The following is a 17,576-nucleotide window of genomic DNA, read 5'->3' as shown; positions in this document are numbered from 1 at the left end:
CAGCTAGTCCAAAATGCAGCAGCAAGAGTTCTTACTAGAACCAGGAAGTATGACCATATTAGCCCGGTCCTGTCCACACTGCACTGGCTCCCTATCAAACATCGTATAGATTTTAAAATATTGGTTATTACTTATAAAGCCCTGAATGGTTTAGCACCTCAGTATTTGAATGAGCTCCTTTTACATTATACTCCTCTACGTCCGCTACGTTCTCAAAACTCAGGCAATTTGATAATACCTAGAATATCAAAATCAACTGCGGGCAGCAGATCCTTTTCCTATTTGGCGCCTAAACTCTGGAATAACCTACCTAACATTGTTCGGGAGGCAGACACACACTTGCAGTTTAAATCTAAAAGATTTTTAGGCTGCATTAATGAGGTAAACCGGAACCGGAAACACTTCCCATAACACCCTATGTACTTGCTACATCATTAGAAGAAAGGCATCTACACTAATATTTGTCTGTTTCTCTCTTGTTCCGAGGTCACCGTAGCCACCAGATCCAGTCTGTATCCAGATCAGAGGGTCACTGCAGTCACCCGGATCCAGTACGTATCCAGACCAGATGGTGGATCAGCACCTAGAAAGGACCTCTACTGCCCTGAAAGACAGCGGAGACCAGGACAACTAGAGCCCCAGATACAGATCCCCTGTCAAAGATCAAACAGATGAGTGATTGGGTTCTGTCACGATCATCAGCTGGAGTGCCCATGAACTCCAATAAAGGGCACTCCAGTCTGTTTGATCTTTTGATTCACACACACCTCAGTCATGTCAATCAAGGGTGACAGGATCCCGGTGACATGGTAGTCACTGTGACAGACAGGTCATATAGCCATAAATCAGCTCATAAATCTGACCAGATACACATTTGACATTTGACAACCTGTCAATAAATGTTGACAGGGCTCATAATTCAGACCACAGATCAGGGTCATAAATCAAAGTGACACAAATGATATGATACAACTACTATTCATTTTGGTCTAATTTATTTATTTTTAAAAATCTGTAACTGAGACTTGTCACATCACTTATTTTTTGTTTCTCTCTCATTGGTCTGTTTGATTCTACTTAATAAAAACATCTGCTAAATGACTAAATATAAATGTACTCTAAATGCAAATGTTATTACTACACTCAGAGTTGATTATTATGTAATGTCTAAGTAGAGGTGTTGTATTAATCTCATTAATTGTCATCTGTAGCTTGAAGATACTTGCGGTTCTAATTTATGAAATAGCTTTATGCAATTATAAACCATTAAGTATTTTATCAATGAAAATCACATAAGTTCATAAGCAAATTATTTATTCTCAACAAAGGTTTTTTACAGTTTCTATCAGGATCAGTGAGTTTTAAGGCCAAAGTAATGACACAAATTACACATCAGATCATCTTTTCTCTTGACAAAATCAATGTAATGGCAATATTTCCATCCACTGAATGTAAGCTTTTCATGTACTTGTATGAAAATGATGAAGATCAATTTTAGGAATTATTGGATTGCTGGATTTTAAATCAGATGGGGTAGAGGCATCAAACGTAAAGTAAATCAAAGTAAAAAGCTGATTTATTGATAGTAACTGTCATATTACTAAAATCTTGTTAGTAATTAGTTACACTACTAGTCATATTTGCAAAAAGTCATATTACTGCCAATAGTTACTGCCCAACACTGGTGTGATAGTATCAAATATGTATATAAAATATTTGGCTATTTATCATTTGGAGGCTGCATTTTAAAATCCACTTGGCTCAAAAATAAGTTTGAACAGGCATGATCTCTTCTGTCAGATCACAGAGTTTGACAGATGATCCTTTATAAACATAAAACCCAGGGTAGAGCGGCTGCATGAATGTGGTCTGGAATGTGTGGATGAGGTTCATTGTGTCAGAGACGCTGTAGAAGGACAGAGTTCCTGCTCTGTGATCCACATACACTCCTATTCTACTGATGATGGGAAATACAGGGATAAGATTCCATTGGGAATTGTGCCAGATTGAGTAACTGGTGGGACGACAGATCAAACTCCAGGAATGATCTCGAAATCCAAAAGCACACTCATCACCGTGTCCTTTCCTGCTGATGCTCTTATATGACACTGATATATCCACACCATCATTTCCACTCCAGTCAATCTCCCAGTAACAGCGTCCACACACACTCTCTCTACACAACACCTGACGACACACATCAAATCTGTCTGGATGATCAGGATACGACTGGACTGTTTCAGTGCTTTTAGCTGCTCTGTTTCCCTCATACAGATGGATGTATTTATTCACTGTGTCTGGATCCAGAGTAAGAATCCTGCTATCTGATGAAGATCAAATAAACAAGACTCATTTCATGTAGTTTACACAAACGTAATTTATCAAAAGTGAAAATGTTCTATATTCCAGGACTCTGTTAATTACATACATCTTTAGTTTTTATGTTTACAGTGTTTTTAATAACACTGAACTCAGATGGGACGTGTTTTTATAGTTTTTCAAAATGAAAATCATGAAGTAGTTTTAGTGTGTGTTTAACAGTCTTACATCGCAGGAACTCTGGCCTGGTCTTCGGTTCTTTGAGGCAATTGATTTCACTGCACGTTACTGTGGACAATAAAGACATAATGGTGATGGCGCAGTGGATAAGACAAATGCACTTGGTGTGAGAGACCATGGTTTGACCTGGGTTCGAATCCAATGTGTCCCTGAGCAAGACACTTAACCCCTAGTTGCTCCAGAGGTGTGCGACCTCTGACATATATATAAATATAGCAACTGTAAGTCACTTTGGATAAAAGCTTCAGATAAAATGAAAAAATTTGATGCCTATTGTAAAACATGATATCTTCCATATTATTTTCAATAGTGTGTTTCTTCTATGTGATGTGACACATTACCTCTGTTAGAAATCTGTTCAATCTCTTTGCGGAAATCCTCCAGCTTTTCTTTCAGTTTAGAAAACGATTTCTTCACATGATTGAAAGTGAGGTGAGAGCTGATGGTAAAGGGCTGCTCTGTGGATTCAGGAGGCACAGAGAAACTCTGCAGGTCAAGAAGAAAATAATTATGCAAATTTTTTTTTTTATATATATATTTTTTTCTATCATGCTCTCAGGGCTAATCTAATAACAATTTGAATACTCAAGTAATTGTCAGTACCATACACAGCTGATTTAGATCATCATCTGATCTGAATCCAGACATACTGTAGTCTTTGACAACACAATTTTCTCAGCTTTTGTTCAAAATGTTGCTTTTTTATGGAACATACCCACATTCAAGTGTTCAAGTATTAAAAAATAATGCATTGGGCTAGAATACAAACTCTAAAGCAAAGGCTCTGTTCTTTATTTTCACGTATTGCATGTACAGATATTTATGCAACAATACATGTATGATTTATGAGTTATATAATCATAGAGGAAAAAAAAACTTTTTAAATGTTTTACTTTATATGTAATGAATCTAGAATATACTGTATTTCAACAATATATTTATGAAAACGAACAAACAAACTAGAAAAACACACTAACAGACACATATGTTTTTTCCGGACACACTGAACAGGAGAAGCTTCTAGATGAAGTGAAGTGAAGTGACATTCAGCCAAGTATAGTGACCCATACTCAGAATTTGTGCTCTGCATTTAACCCATCCGAAATGCACACACACAGAGCAGTGAATACACACACACACACACACACGGAGCAGTGTGCATCATTTATGCTGCGGCGCCCGGGGAGCAGTTGGGGGTTCGATGCCTTGCTCAAGGGCACCTAAGTCGTGGTATTGAAGGTGGAGAGAGAACTGTACATGCACTCCCCCCACCCACAATTCCTGCCGGTCCGAGACTAGAACCCACAACCCTTCGATTGGGAGTCCAACCCTCTAACCATTAGGCCACGACTTCCCTTAGATGTGTGTTACCTGCAGGAACTGGATGTGATCCTGTGTGTGTGAAAGCTGCTCCAGCTCAGCGTCTCTCCTCCTCAGATCATTGATCTCCTGCTCCAGTCGCTCCAGTTGTTCTTCAGCTCGACTCACTGCAGTCTTTTCCTGATCTCTGATCATCTTCATCACCTCAGAGCGATGTTTCTCAATGGAGCGGATGAGCTCAGTAAAGATCTTCTCACTGTCCTCCACTGCTGTCTGTGCAGAGCGCTGTTAGGACACACAGTGAGTGAACATGATCAGCTCTTCTGTCTATCAGCTGCTGTTCTTCTGCACAAACTCACCTTATGAGACTCCACATCTGCTCTCAGCTCCTTCAACTCTTTCTCTCTCTGCTGGATTCTCTCCTGATATTTCACTTGTGTCTCCTTCAGAATCCTCTGCTCACATAAACACATCAGCAATATTACATAAACCATAATAAAATCCTCCTGGTTGAGTCCAACAATCACTCACTGCAAATTACATATATTGAAGCACCATTTTATGAGCCAGTGTGTGCAGCAGATTACTTTTACTCAAACAACTAAATCACATGCTTTTTCAGCACTTGAGACTTTTCTCAGCATTTCTTTGTACAGCAAATTACACACACACTTTTGTTCACTTGCCAAAAAAATTTCTTTGAACAGGGCTGGATCAATCATATTCTGATGTGTAATGTGATTGAGCTCAGACCTGTTTTTCATGTTTCTGGCAGATCGTCTCCCGCAGTCGTCCAGTGGCATTGGTCAGTTTGTGTTTCTTGCCTCTGAACGATCTCTGGTGTTGTTGGAGGTGATTCTGACAGTAAGAGTTCAGACACACCAGACAGCACTTGACAGCTTTGAGTTTCTTCCCAGTGCAGATGTCACACTCCAAATCTCCAGATCCAGAGGAACAGTCAGCGGTTTGGAGCCTGGTCTTCTTCAGTTTCTCCAGCATTTCTGCCAGCAGCACATGGGTAGCTAAAGCAGGTCTTGGACTGAAGGTCTGTCTGCACTGAGGACAGCTGTAGACTCTCTTCTGATCCTCCTGATCCCAGCAGTCTGTAATACAGATCTTACAGTAACTGTGTCCACAGGGAATGGCCACTGGATCCTTCAGCAGAGCCAGACACACTGGACACATGAAGTCAACCTGATCCACTGGAATACTTGCTTCTGCCATCGTGTGAAAGAGGGACCATCTGCTGTGCTTCACGTTATCTCCAGAAACAGCAAAGTCATTTCCTGGTTTGTGTTTGAGAGACGTGTGCAGAACTATTTGGTGATGAGTGCATAACTATGATGCAATCTTCCTTCTAATCAATCATCTGGAGGATTGTGCATCTCTCAGACACAATTATTAGGAAATGAAGTCACATATAGATTAATAAAAATAATAACTGGTACAAGTAGACGTGTACAAGTAGACGTGTTGAAGATGTGAAGTTTGATCATAGCCAGTGCTCATTTCCATATTGATAAATTCCAAGTTTTGCAAAGAAACAACTGTACGCCCAATTTTCTATTGTACATTCATTTTGTAGATGAGGCCCAGTGAGTCTGTCTGTAGTTCAGAGTTCAGCTCGTTCTGTGACACTTTCAGATCTGTTGCTGTGCACAGATCTGTTTAGATCTGTTTGCCCATCACATGAAAGGCTGCTGTGATGAGCATTGAGTAGACAGTCTGTTTATCGCGTGAATGCAGTGATCTCGTCATTATAGAGCATCACAGTCCCGTCCACAGCCTGAGAGAGCTTTGGTGCTGGAAGTTAATTTTCCATTCATTGACTTTCGGAAAAATCAGTATCTAAAGAGTTTTAGAGCATGTGTGAGGATAACCAGCTACGGCTGAACTCACAAGCATATAACATATCATTTTGAGTGGAAAATTAAGAGAAAAAAACGTAAAAGGTAAAAGACTGTGTACATATTTCATTTCCGAGCGAAGGAACTACTCATCCCATAAACTACCGCTCCTCACTGAATTTGACTGAAGCCCACAGCCGCGAACGAGGCAACGAGCCTTTTGAGCGACTTCCAAATCTAATAACGGCTGCCCGCGCAAAGTTTTCCTCCAGTGAATTATATTTTATATAGTGAATGTGCAGTAATAGCAGTTCTTTCAGTATTAATTGTGTAAATAAACAGTGTTTTATATAGGTATTGTGTATAGATTTTTTATATATATCATTGTGTGTTTTATATTGTGTGCGTGTGTGAAATCGGTTAATGATAACGTCAGCAACATGGTGCAGTGCTTTGTACCTGACTGCAATCACTGGTCAGTCGTCAACACATGTCGTTGCCATTACACAAATGTTCAGTAAATGCACAAAAAGGTATGCCTAGGCTAAATATTGTTTTGACAGTGGCATTATAAAATGCTTGATATGACTCATACCATATGAAGGCTACAGTAGCCTAGCTAAAGTGGACGATAATGCTAACTAACATTACCAACCTCCCTGCAAAACTCACCAAAACTTTGTAGGTCTTGACCCTCATGCTGGCCCTTACAAAACCCACAAGCTGACCCTCGGACACGCTTCACTCAACTACATGACCCTATCTAAAGTGGTTTACACCCCTTTGGACACTTGTTTTCCTCCTTGAAAAAAAGCCATCATGGCAGCCAAGGAGATCATGATTGCACTGATAAGTCTACCGTGCAAAAACGCAACACAGGTTTTTATTTTATTAAATTTTTTTATTAATGACCTTCAGTCTAACATGGACATTCGCAGGTTTTAACCATAGACAGTAAAAGAAATGGACACAGCGACCCCGTTGAGAAATGAAGTCAATTAGAAGCACACACTTCCTGGGGGTCGAGTGTACTGCACAGACTCAAACTGAGCTGGATGATGTAGAGGTCATGTGAGCAACCTGTAAATCTTCTAATCGCTGTGCCAAGAGAAATCTGAATCACCCACCGAATCTTGCAGAGAAGGCGAGCGTGAACAGGAGCACATTTTGGTAAGTATTCTGATTATTTATCTCCCTTGACTTCATGCCTCCACGTTCCCCCGATAGCCTCATAGACAGTAAGAGATTGTCTGCGAGCTTCTCCTCCTGTCCATGCTGTAATTTCTCTACTGTGCGACAGAGAGTCGCAGGTTATGACGTCATTGTTAGCCTATCTTTACAAAAAACTGCTTCTACGGGACCATAACGTAAGATGCAAGGTAATGGAACCTTTTATATATTTTTGTGTTTCTTTAGAAATAATGAATGGACAAATGGAGTCTTTAAAAGCTTCAGATGTAAAGTTATTCCCTGTCAAAGTGACGCCAAATTGAATGGGAGTCAATGGAATGCTAACAGCAGGTGGGGGTCTGCTAGCCAATGGCGGCACCCAGGGGTGCTTCAATAAAATATGAAACCCTGCCCCCTGGTTTCAACCAGAAGGTACACGAGTTCCACCAATCAGATGCCTCACTGTGGGATTATTCAGGATTGTGGGTAATGAAGTACTTATCCAAGACATCGCGAATAAAAGGCATTTATATCAAAACAAGGTTAGTGCCCCATGAACCTTTGACGTTTATATGAGCATATACTATCACTTAGTACAGCCGTAGCTGGTTTTAAGTCTACCATGTATGTTATGTTTTTATGGCTTATACCCCAAATGTCAATGCAGAAATTGTATTAAATTTTTCCTTCCGGCACCGGCTGTGGGCGGGACTGTGATGTTCTATATGCAAAAAAAATTACGGGCCCCCTTATAGGGCGCTTCGAGTAGGATACCAGGTGTGCAAAAAAAAAAAAAACATTTTTTTAAACTACTGATCTTGGCACGGTGGCCCAAAATGTAAAAACATAAAACTACTCACTCATTTTAGTTGCATTCTCCGGGCCTTTCTTTCGGCAAATTCATCCATGATGAACGTGGTGTTTAATTCACGGCTTTGTGTATTCTCGATAGAAAGAATTGTCAGTCCAGATAGTTTGTTTTGAGACATGGTGCTCCACAAATATTTTTTTGTACCACACTGTGAAAGTGATCAGAAAGACTGGATTGTACATCTACAAATTAATGATTGCACAATTGACTGTAAGCTGGATACAGGAGCTCAAATTAATATAATGTCTGAAATGGAGTTTAACCGAGCAGAAATACCAGGGAAGATGTAATGATAATAGTAATTGGAACCCGGTGTGGTTTTGGTGATATATTTCTGCACACGTGCAGTATGGGGTAGATGCCCTGAGAGTGTGCGTGGTGGCAGCACGTCACAGTTGTAACCGCTAATAAACTACCAGCGTTGCCTTTCAGTTGTGAAGCTGTTTTATTTAACGAACTCACAAGATCGTTACATGGTGTCAGAAGTGGCTTGTTGAAAGGAACGTATGGAATGGAGCGGAATATGAAAGTTAAGAAGAGGAGTTAAGAGAGCATGCACACGTGGATTACAAACACAGAATGGACGGATTGCAGCCGCCTCCGAAACTTCAACTTACTGTTAATGTTGCTGAGAATTGGAGACGATTCAAGCAACGATTTCTCTTGTATTTATATGCAATTGATGGAGATCGTAAAGGGGAAAAGATGAAAGCCTCATTGTTTCTTCATGTGGTGGGTGATGAAGCATTGGAGGTACACGTATAATAATTTTACTTTTGAAGAAGGGGAGAGTTTGAAGTTGCAGCCAATAATGGATAAATTTGAAGCGTTTTGTATCCCGAAGAGGAATGTTACTTATGAAAGCCATCGATTTTTCACGTGTATGCAGCGAATTGGAGAAATCATTGATCAATATGTGACAGAGTTGAGACATAGGAGTAAAACGTGTGAGTTTGGTGAGTTGACAGATTCTCTAATAAAAGACAGGATTGTGTGTGGAATACCTGATAATGGATTGAGGGAGCGATTGCTCAGGGAACAAGACTTGGATTTGGAGAAGGCGCTTTTGCTTTGCAGAGCAGCAGAAACTGTAAAGACACAAGCTAAAGAGTTGTTAAATGATACCTGTACTGTGGATGTTGTAAGGAAATGTCAGACACCACCTGGTGAAAGTGTAAAGAAACCAATGTTCAGTGAAAGGGGCAGAGGTACAGATGAGAAACGTCAACGAATATGTGATCGGTGTGGGATGCAACATCCGCCTAGAAAATGTACAGCTCATGGCAAAAGCAAGAGATCTTTTAACCAAGTGAATGCAATTACTGAGAGTGAAGTGGAAGAATTTTATGCTGATGCAGTAACTGACTGTGAAAGTGATCAGAAAGACTGGATTGAACATCTACAAATTAATGATTACACAATTGACTGTAAGCTGGATACAGGAGCTCAAATTAATATAATGTCTGAAATGGAGTTTAACAAGTTGAAACCAAGGCCAAAATTGCACCCTGTTAAAGTAAAAGTAACTGGATATTCTGGAACAGATATACCAGTGAAAGGAAAATGTGTTGTGAAAGTGCAATATAAGGATAAGACACATCATTTGTCATTTATGGTGGTACCAAAGGACGTTCCAGCACTTTTAGGCTTGGCTACTTGTGAGAGGCTGAATTTGGTGAGAAGAGTGCTAGTTGTTGAAGAGTCCAATAATACTGAATATGACTCCATCTTAAGAGAATATGAGGATGTGTTTAAAGGCTTGGGTTGTTTGCCAGGAGTGCACAACATCAAAGTAGATGAAACCATCCCACCAGTTGTCCATCCATGCCGAAAAGTACCGTTTGCACTTAAACATCAATTAAAGGAAGAACTGGACAGAATGGAGAGTCTGGGTGTAATCCGGAAAATTGATGAGCCCACGGAATGGGTTAGTTCCTTGGTAATCGTTGATAAAAAGAATGGGAAGTTGAGGATTTGTCTTGATCCCAGAGATTTAAATAGGGCTATTAGGAGAGAGCATTTTAAGCTTCCGACACGTGAAGAGATTATGGCACAATTTGCAAATATCCAGCTTTTGGCTTGTCTGTGACTGCTTCTTTGCTCCCCAACTCACTGCACCTCATCAAGCTGTCAGCTGCATTGTTGTTCTCGTCCAAAGACGTGCAACTGCTATTAAGCTGACAAAACTTCCCTCTCACCTTCGACGCCGTCCTTCGCACTAACATTAGGTCGGCAAGAAAAACTGTCTATTTTGGGTAGTTTTTGTTTCGTGACTAACTTCTCCACCTTCTCTTTTCTCTTTAAGGCCCTGCTTTTATGTTTATATTAGTCCATCCTTAATGTTCACTTAGTTAGCCTCTATAGTAACCTCTCATATTGTGTTTTCTTTTTTTTTTTGGCGTGACGATGCGTCATGTAAATAAATGATGGCGTGGTAGCGAGTCTACGGCAGCCACAGAGTGCAAAAAAAATTTATAAATGCCCTGGCCCATTTGCACGAGCATACCCTGCATGCCCAGATGCTACGCCACGATTCTTTTTTCAACTGTTCAACAGAAGCTCTAAGCGACCATGCAGTATAACTTTTTCCTTCTTGTTTTCTTATAACAATTAATTTTTCTCATTATCTCAACATAACGAAAGTTTGTTTTCTCGTTATAACGACTTAATATTCTCTAAGAAGTTACAAAACTATTAATTCAGTTTTGTTCTATAATGTTGTAAAGGTTTTTTTCTACACACACACACACACACACACTGAACATGAACACTCTTTTCAAACAGAAGCTTGTAACGCACATGATATCTGTCACAGCATATAATGACTACTAAAAATGACAAATTGTATATAATTTTATTTCAAATAAAGGGGAAATTAAAAGTTAGTTTAATCCAAGCACCTCAATAAAAGATCTTAGAATAGTTCTGAAGTGTTTGCAGTGTTGTTTTGAAATGTTAATTAAAAAAGCAAAAAGTTTAGTGTACTGTCTTTGGAAAGAGCAACAGTGATTGATCAGCCTGTATTTATGTACGGTATTGTAGACGTTATTACCTAGGGGAAGCAAAATGAGCTAATTATTACAGTAAGAGCGTCTGCATGGCTGTCCAGATGCCTGTCAAAGTTGAGTTCGTTACTATAGCAACAGTAAAACTGTTATGTTGTTATTATGAGAAAAAAAAATTTCGTTATGTCGAGATAACGAAAAATTTAAGTCGTTATAACAAGAAAACGACTTTCGTCATGTTGAGATAACGAGAAAATGACGTTGTTGTAATGAGAAAATGACTTTTGTTATGACGAGAAAATTAAGTTGTTATAACGAGAAAATGACTTTCGTCATGTTGAGATAATGAGATAATTAAGTCGTTATAATGAGAAAACAAGAAGGCCGCTTAGAAGTTCCGTACACTTAAGACATAACCGACAGTTTTTTTGAACATAGTAATCAAGAAGGGTATTTTCACATATTTTTTATGTATTTCTCAGCACAAGAGCAAAATGATAGGCTTTCGTGACGACACGCAGCGGCGTTCTGTAAACTGTCCTGAGGGTCTTCTTAGACTGACCCCAGTCAGACGGTTGAGACCCCCCCCCCCCCCCAGCTGTGGGCCGCTATAATCATCACCACCTTTCACCCCACTATTGACGGCCTGCTGTATTAGATCAATATGGTGCTTCTACTAAATACTGAGCAAAGGGTCTGAATACTTAGGACCATGTGATATTTCAGTTTTTCTTTTTTAATAAATGTGCAAAAATGTCAACAATTCTGTTTTTTTTTTTTTTTTTTTGTCAATATGGGGTGCTGTGTGTAAATTAATGAGAAAAAAAAACTTGAGTCTGAACAATGTTACTCCATAAGTTCACTGTATTAATAGATCTGATTTAAATGACTGTAATATCTGATGTGATGCTGATGATCATGTGATCTGCTGTAATATTAATAATCTCCAGTAGAGAGCGACACTTGACTGTCTGAAATATGAAATCATGTTCATCTGCATTATATTCCTGAGTTCATACAGTCAGAGCTCAGATGTGTTTTCATGATTTCAGTGATCCTGTATTTCAGCAGATATCATCTACAGTATGAACTACAGCAGTACAGATTATTACAGTAAAATTCATTCAATGAAAAAGTCATAGTTCATATTTATTTACAATTAATTCTAGTAATATTTTATTTCATAATGTTCAGTGTGGGGACATGACCAGAACAAAGGCAGGGAGACACTCAAGTCAAAAAGAGAGTTTATTGACTCACAACTACTGGTGACATTAAAGTTGATCGTCCTCACAGAGACCCAAACCAGAACTAACTCCTGAGAGGTCAAGTACGCCCCTTTTACACTCGAGGGTCAAACCATCCCAAATTACAGGAAAACACTTCCCCCCGAACCATGCTGCAGTCATGAGCCCCGAGGAAAAAACTGATCAACTTTTAAAAAAGTAGCTACAAAATAAACCTTTTAGGTGTTTCTTTTCCATGACCGAATGTGCAGCTTAGCACAACAAACAAACAATAGAAAACAAACATTCATATCAATGATGTAAAATAAACAAATACTGTATAAACCAGAAAAAAATAAATAAATAAAAGGGCATAGCCCAAAGATTTAAAATAAATACAGTAAAAAGCTGATGATATGTTAGATTACTGTAAAACTGTATCATATTCATTCAGAATTATGTGTGTGTACACAGTACAGATGAAATAAACTGAGCCATTGGTTGTGATCAGATGAGTGTGAAAAATAGTCCAGGAACTGATCAGACTGTATTCTGATGATGATGAAGATGATGCTGGTGTCTGGTCTCTGTGATGTTGTGTTCTCTTAATAACATCTGGATGAACATCACAGGTCCGTCTGGATCACGTGAGACTAGAAATCACAAACATATAGAAATATTCTCATTGGTTTGGATTTATAGTTTTTTCTATAATCACACATCTGTAAATATGTAGTACATCTAGTGCAGAAAGTCTGATGAATCTGTCTGAAAGTGATATTTTATGACAGGAGTGTGACGGTTAAAAGATAATGATCAAACGCTTACAATCCGGCTTTAGTGTCTCCATACTGTTCCATCTCCCAAGTATCTCTCTGCTTTTCTCTTGTGATTCACTGCTTTCTGTTTCATTCCTGTCCTCCATTTCTCTCTCTGTCCTGGTGTTTTGTGGTGGTTCCTGATGCTCCAGCAGATTTCTCTGTGTGTTTTTGTTTTTGTCTACATCACATTTATACCTAATTTGCAGACAACACAACAAAAATAGTTCAACAATGAATCAAACATCAGTTTAGGTCAAACTCAGATGAATTCGTCCATCCTAGAAACACAGTGGGGCCAAAATAATTAAAACATTAGTATTTCCAGCAGATTTTTTTAAATTATTTCTATCTTTTGTTGTAGTGTCTCCTATGAGTTTCCATTTCCAAACATTAATTTGAGACAGACTTTCTGGAAGCGTCTGGGAGACACAGTTGTTCAGATTGAGTCTGTCTCAGTTTGTTCTGTTTCTTCATGTGACTCCAGACAGACTGATGAAGATCAGATCACATCTCTGTGTGCAGCACACACATCTCACTGCATTATTAATATTAATGACACAATCAGTGTTTGGAAACTGATATTTCCATCTGACACACTACAGCAAAAGATAGAAATAACTGACTTCAAACCAGTTTCAGCAGCTGAAAATACTAAGTGTTCGAAATATTATGACCACCACTGTATCATTTTTATTTATGTATTCATTTTCTGACAGTATTTTCTACAAATTAAATAATAAAAAAAAAACTCAGAGTGATAACCAGATCAATCTAAACCTCCCTCTGGAGAAATGAGTACATAGGCCTATTAAATGAGATAATGCCTCATTTGCATGTTTAAGCATAGGATTACCAAAAACTCTTGCTACTCTTAATGTAATCAATCAAGTGATGAAGTACAGTGATGTCTTCTGTCTTGAATTAACATATGAGTGTTTCCAGTGTAATTTCACATAAATACATCTGGAACAAAATAAGTCTTATTTATGAGCTCACTGGGGAAATGTGAAATATGAACTGTTCATACAGTATTGTTCAAAATGGCAAACAAGTTACCAGTAGGTTCAGTAGATTCTCAGAAAACAAACAAGACCCAGCATTCATGATATGCACGCTCTTAAGGCTGTGCAATTGGGCAATTAGTTGAAAGGGGTGTGTTCAAAAAAATAGCAGTGTCTACCTTTGACTGTACAAACTCAAAACTATTTTGTACAAACATTTTTTTTTCTGGGATTTAGCAATCCTGTGAATCACTAAACTAATATTTAGTTGTATGACCACAGTTTTTTAAAACTGCTTGACATCTGTGTAGCATGGAGTCAACCAACTTGTGGCACCTCTCAGCTGTTATTCCACTCCATGATTCTTTAACAACATTCCACAATTCAATCACATTTCTTGGTTTTGCTTCAGAAACAGCATTTTTGATATCACCCCACAAGTTCTCAATTGGATTAAGGTCTGGAGATTGGGCTGGCCACTCCATAACATTAATTTTGTTGGTTTGGAACCAAGACTTTGCCTGTTTACTAGTGTGTTTTGGGTCATTGTCTTGTTGAAACAACCATTTCAAGGGCATGTCCTCTTCAGCATAGGGCAACATGACCTCTTCAAGTATTTTAACATATGCAAACTGATCCATGATCCCTGGTATGCGATAAATAGGCCCAACACCATAGTAGGAGAAACATGCCCATATCATGATGCTTGCACCTCCATGCTTCACTGTCTTCACTGTGTACTGTGGCTTGAATTCAGAGTTTGGGGGTCGTCTCACAAACTGCCTGTGGCCCTTGGACCCAAAAAGAACAATTTTACTCTCATCAGTCCACAAAATGTTCCTCCATTTCTCTTTAGGCCAGTTGATGTGTTCTTTGGCAAATTGTAACCTCTTCTGCACATGCCTTTTTTTTAACAGAGGGACTTTGCGGGGGATTCTTGAAAATAGATTAGCTTCACACAGACGTCTTCTAACTGTCACAGTACTTACAGGTAACTCCAGACTGTCTTTGATCATCCTGGAGGTGATCATTGGCTGAGCCTTTGCCATTCTGGTTATTCTTCTATCCATTTTGATGGTTGTCTTCCGTTTTCTTCCACGTCTCTCTGGTTTTGCTCTCCATTTTAAGGCATTGGAGATCATTTTAGCTGAACAGCCTATCATTTTTTGCACCTCTTTATAGGTTTTCCCCTCTCTAATCAACTTTTTAATCAAAGTACGCTGTTCTTCTGAACAATGTCTTGAACGACCCATTTTCCTCAGCTTTCAAATGCATGTTCAACAAGTGTTGGCTTCATCCTTAAATAGGGGCCACCTGATCCACACCTGTTTCTTCACAAAATTGATGACCTCAGTGATTGAATGCCACACTGCTATTTTTTTGAACACACCCCTTTCAACTAATTCAACTAATTGCCCAATTGCACAGCCTTAAGAGCGTGCATATCATGAATGCTGGGTCTCATTTGTTTTCTGAGAATCTACTGAACCTACTGGTAACTTGTTTGCCACGTAGCAATAAAAAAATATACGAAAAACCTTGATTATTCTGGTTAGTCACATTGTACTGCTATTATTTTGAACAATACTGTAGATAAACTGAAGAAGAAAAACTTTTTTAAGGTAAGTGGTTGCAGTCAATTTATTTGAGCAACATTTCAATAAACACATTTATTTGAATAATTAAAAAAATAATAATTATGAAGCTAAAATAAATAGTTTGAAACCCAATTTTTTTTTATTTTTCAGTTTAGTATTGATCATAATTCCTAGGAGACAAATGAAATCTATCACATGGAATATCACAATGACAGATTTTACTAGTCTCTGTGTGGTGATGTAAAAAGTGTTTGTGTCTCCAGATTTACACTTCAGTTTCACTGAATACAAACAGCAATGATTAAAATAAACCAATGAAATACAACAAACAATGAAATATAAAAGGGTTTAATGACCTTGTGAAGATCTGAAGAGAGAGACATATCCTCTGTGGATCTGAGAGCTCTGCTGCTGGTTTATATACAGATGGTGACGAGAGGAGAGAGAGTTTAACTCACACAATAGAGAAGAGCTCTGCTGCGGTTATATACAGTAGATGTGATCAGAGGAGAGAGAGTTTAACTCACACAATAGAGAAGAGCTCTGCTGCTGGTTTATATACAGATGGTGACGAGAGGAGGAGTCTAGGGTAGTCTACAACAGAACAGGTTCTCCAGGTTCCTGTTTCCTTCTCGTCAGTTTAAAGTCACGCATAATGATGACATCTGACACATCTGTCAAATTGATTGATGAGTTGTTGTCACTTTATTCTAACATTTAGCAAAAAAAAAAATGTAACCGTAAGTGCTGTTCTCAGGATGTATAATAATAATAATAATAATAATAAACATATTCATCGAAATGGGTCTCAAGTCTAGGAGTCCATCAGTGTGTTTTAACAGATTGTAGATCCTGAAATCTAAAGTCCATTACGGTTCATTATCTACAGAAGAGCCAAGACTGATGACTGATATAATGCTGAGAAACTCATTTCATAATGTAAAACAAACAATACACAAATTATTGAAATATGAAGAACAATATTTACAAAGTTTTCAGAAAGCTAAAAAGATGCTCATTATGCACTGACGAACATGAGTGTATGTACAATTATATTTTCTAGAGACATTAGGGAGAAATTACAGTTCTTCTGTTCAGTAACACACTGATGGCTCATATTCATAATCTCAAACTGACCAATAAACCTGATGAATCAGTCTGTCATCTGTCATCATCTTGTGCACAATCACTTTATACTTGATCTTCTTACTTTTGTATTGTCTGTGCAGGATTTTCTCACTCTCTTTTTCTCTGTTTCAGTGTATTTGTTGGTAATATTCAGTGTAATATTATTGTCTTGGGTGTTCATGTAGTTCATCATTGTGTATTAAATCTAGAGCTGAAAGTGTTTATTATCATAACTGATCTACAGTAGCTGTTGTGTGTGTGTGTGTGTGTTGAATTAAAGGAGACTAGGTTACTCGCATGAGTAAAGTAAGAAATATGATTTCTTTTCTTGTGCTTGAATTAATTTTATTTCACTGATAAATCCTTTACAATAAAAGCAGTGTTAAGAGAGTAATTACAGTCCGTGTTGATTCTGTGGACCTAATATATTTGATTTTATAAAAGTCTGATTTGATATTGAACACGCTGCTCTGGATAACAAACATTAAACCAAACTAAAAACTGAGGCCTTTATTTAAAAGATTTCTGTGAAAACTAAACTCTTTCTATGTCCAAAGATCCAATGGAAACCTTTTACATTACCTTTATTAAGAGTATTCTGTGTTTTTGTTGTATATGTGGTTTTCATCTCTTTCTCTGAAGAGGAAGAATCATCTGCGAGTCTGTTCAGAAACTGCAGGAGTAATGCTGAGGATCGTGTTTCGTGTTATGAGCAGTAATCAGAAGAAAGCCCTGGAGGGGAATAACATCAAATACTAAAAACTAAACGGTCTGACGAGTTTAGTTCACAGACTATTAACAGCATGATGTCCTGGTTCACTAGTATGAGGAACATATACCATTTTAAGAGGAAACAATGAAGCATACATGTGTTACTCAGTCAGTGTAATATCAGTCTGATTATTGTAATAATACAAAGGGAAAATGGCATTATTTATTATTTAAAGTAAAACTAAATTAAATGAATAGTTATTTTAAGAGAAAATAATGTTGTGCAACTATATCTAATCATCTTACTGATGATCTGTTA

General features: G+C 38.1%; 2 protein-coding genes and 1 long non-coding RNA gene across 3 annotated transcripts in view; 1 reads left to right on the top strand and 2 right to left on the bottom strand.

The window, feature by feature from the left end:
• LOC127986304 (apolipoprotein L3-like) overlaps positions 1-17,576 on the top strand; it is a 540,496-nt gene that overhangs the window by 20,581 nt on the left and 502,339 nt on the right. The window lies entirely within an intron of this gene.
• On the bottom strand, positions 1,298-5,169 carry LOC127986332 (tripartite motif-containing protein 16-like protein). The gene is made up of 6 exons (XM_052588621.1): positions 4,633-5,169; positions 4,239-4,334; positions 3,942-4,164; positions 2,901-3,065; positions 2,548-2,607; positions 1,298-2,324 (listed from the first exon to the last, which is right to left on the bottom strand). The coding sequence occupies exons 1-6, from the start codon at positions 5,101-5,103 to the stop codon at positions 1,762-1,764; spliced, it is 1,578 nt and encodes a 525-aa protein (XP_052444581.1). The 5' UTR covers positions 5,104-5,169; the 3' UTR covers positions 1,298-1,761.
• Positions 11,967-15,844, bottom strand: LOC127986377 (uncharacterized). The gene is made up of 3 exons (XR_008160844.1): positions 15,775-15,844; positions 12,827-13,014; positions 11,967-12,651 (listed from the first exon to the last, which is right to left on the bottom strand). It is a non-coding gene; the product is annotated as an uncharacterized LOC127986377 (long non-coding RNA).

This window comes from Carassius gibelio, chromosome B21, assembly GCF_023724105.1.
Source record: "Carassius gibelio isolate Cgi1373 ecotype wild population from Czech Republic chromosome B21, carGib1.2-hapl.c, whole genome shotgun sequence".
NCBI lineage: Eukaryota > Metazoa > Chordata > Actinopteri > Cypriniformes > Cyprinidae > Carassius > Carassius gibelio.
Note: the sequence above shows the minus strand (reverse complement) of the source record. Positions and strands in the feature narration are given on the sequence as shown.

Excerpts from the sequence above, each read along its gene's own strand:
- LOC127986332 (XM_052588621.1), bottom strand. The coding sequence starts at position 5,103 with ATGGCAGAAGCAAGTATTCCAGTGGATCAGGTTGACTTCATGTGTCCA. Across the intron at positions 3,066-3,941 it reads ACACACACAGGATCACATCC|ATTTTCTTCTTGACCTGCAG; the intron begins AGTTCCTGCAGG and ends ATTTGCATAATT. Across the intron at positions 2,608-2,900 it reads TGAACAGATTTCTAACAGAG|TAACGTGCAGTGAAATCAAT; the intron begins GTAATGTGTCAC and ends TATTGTCCACAG.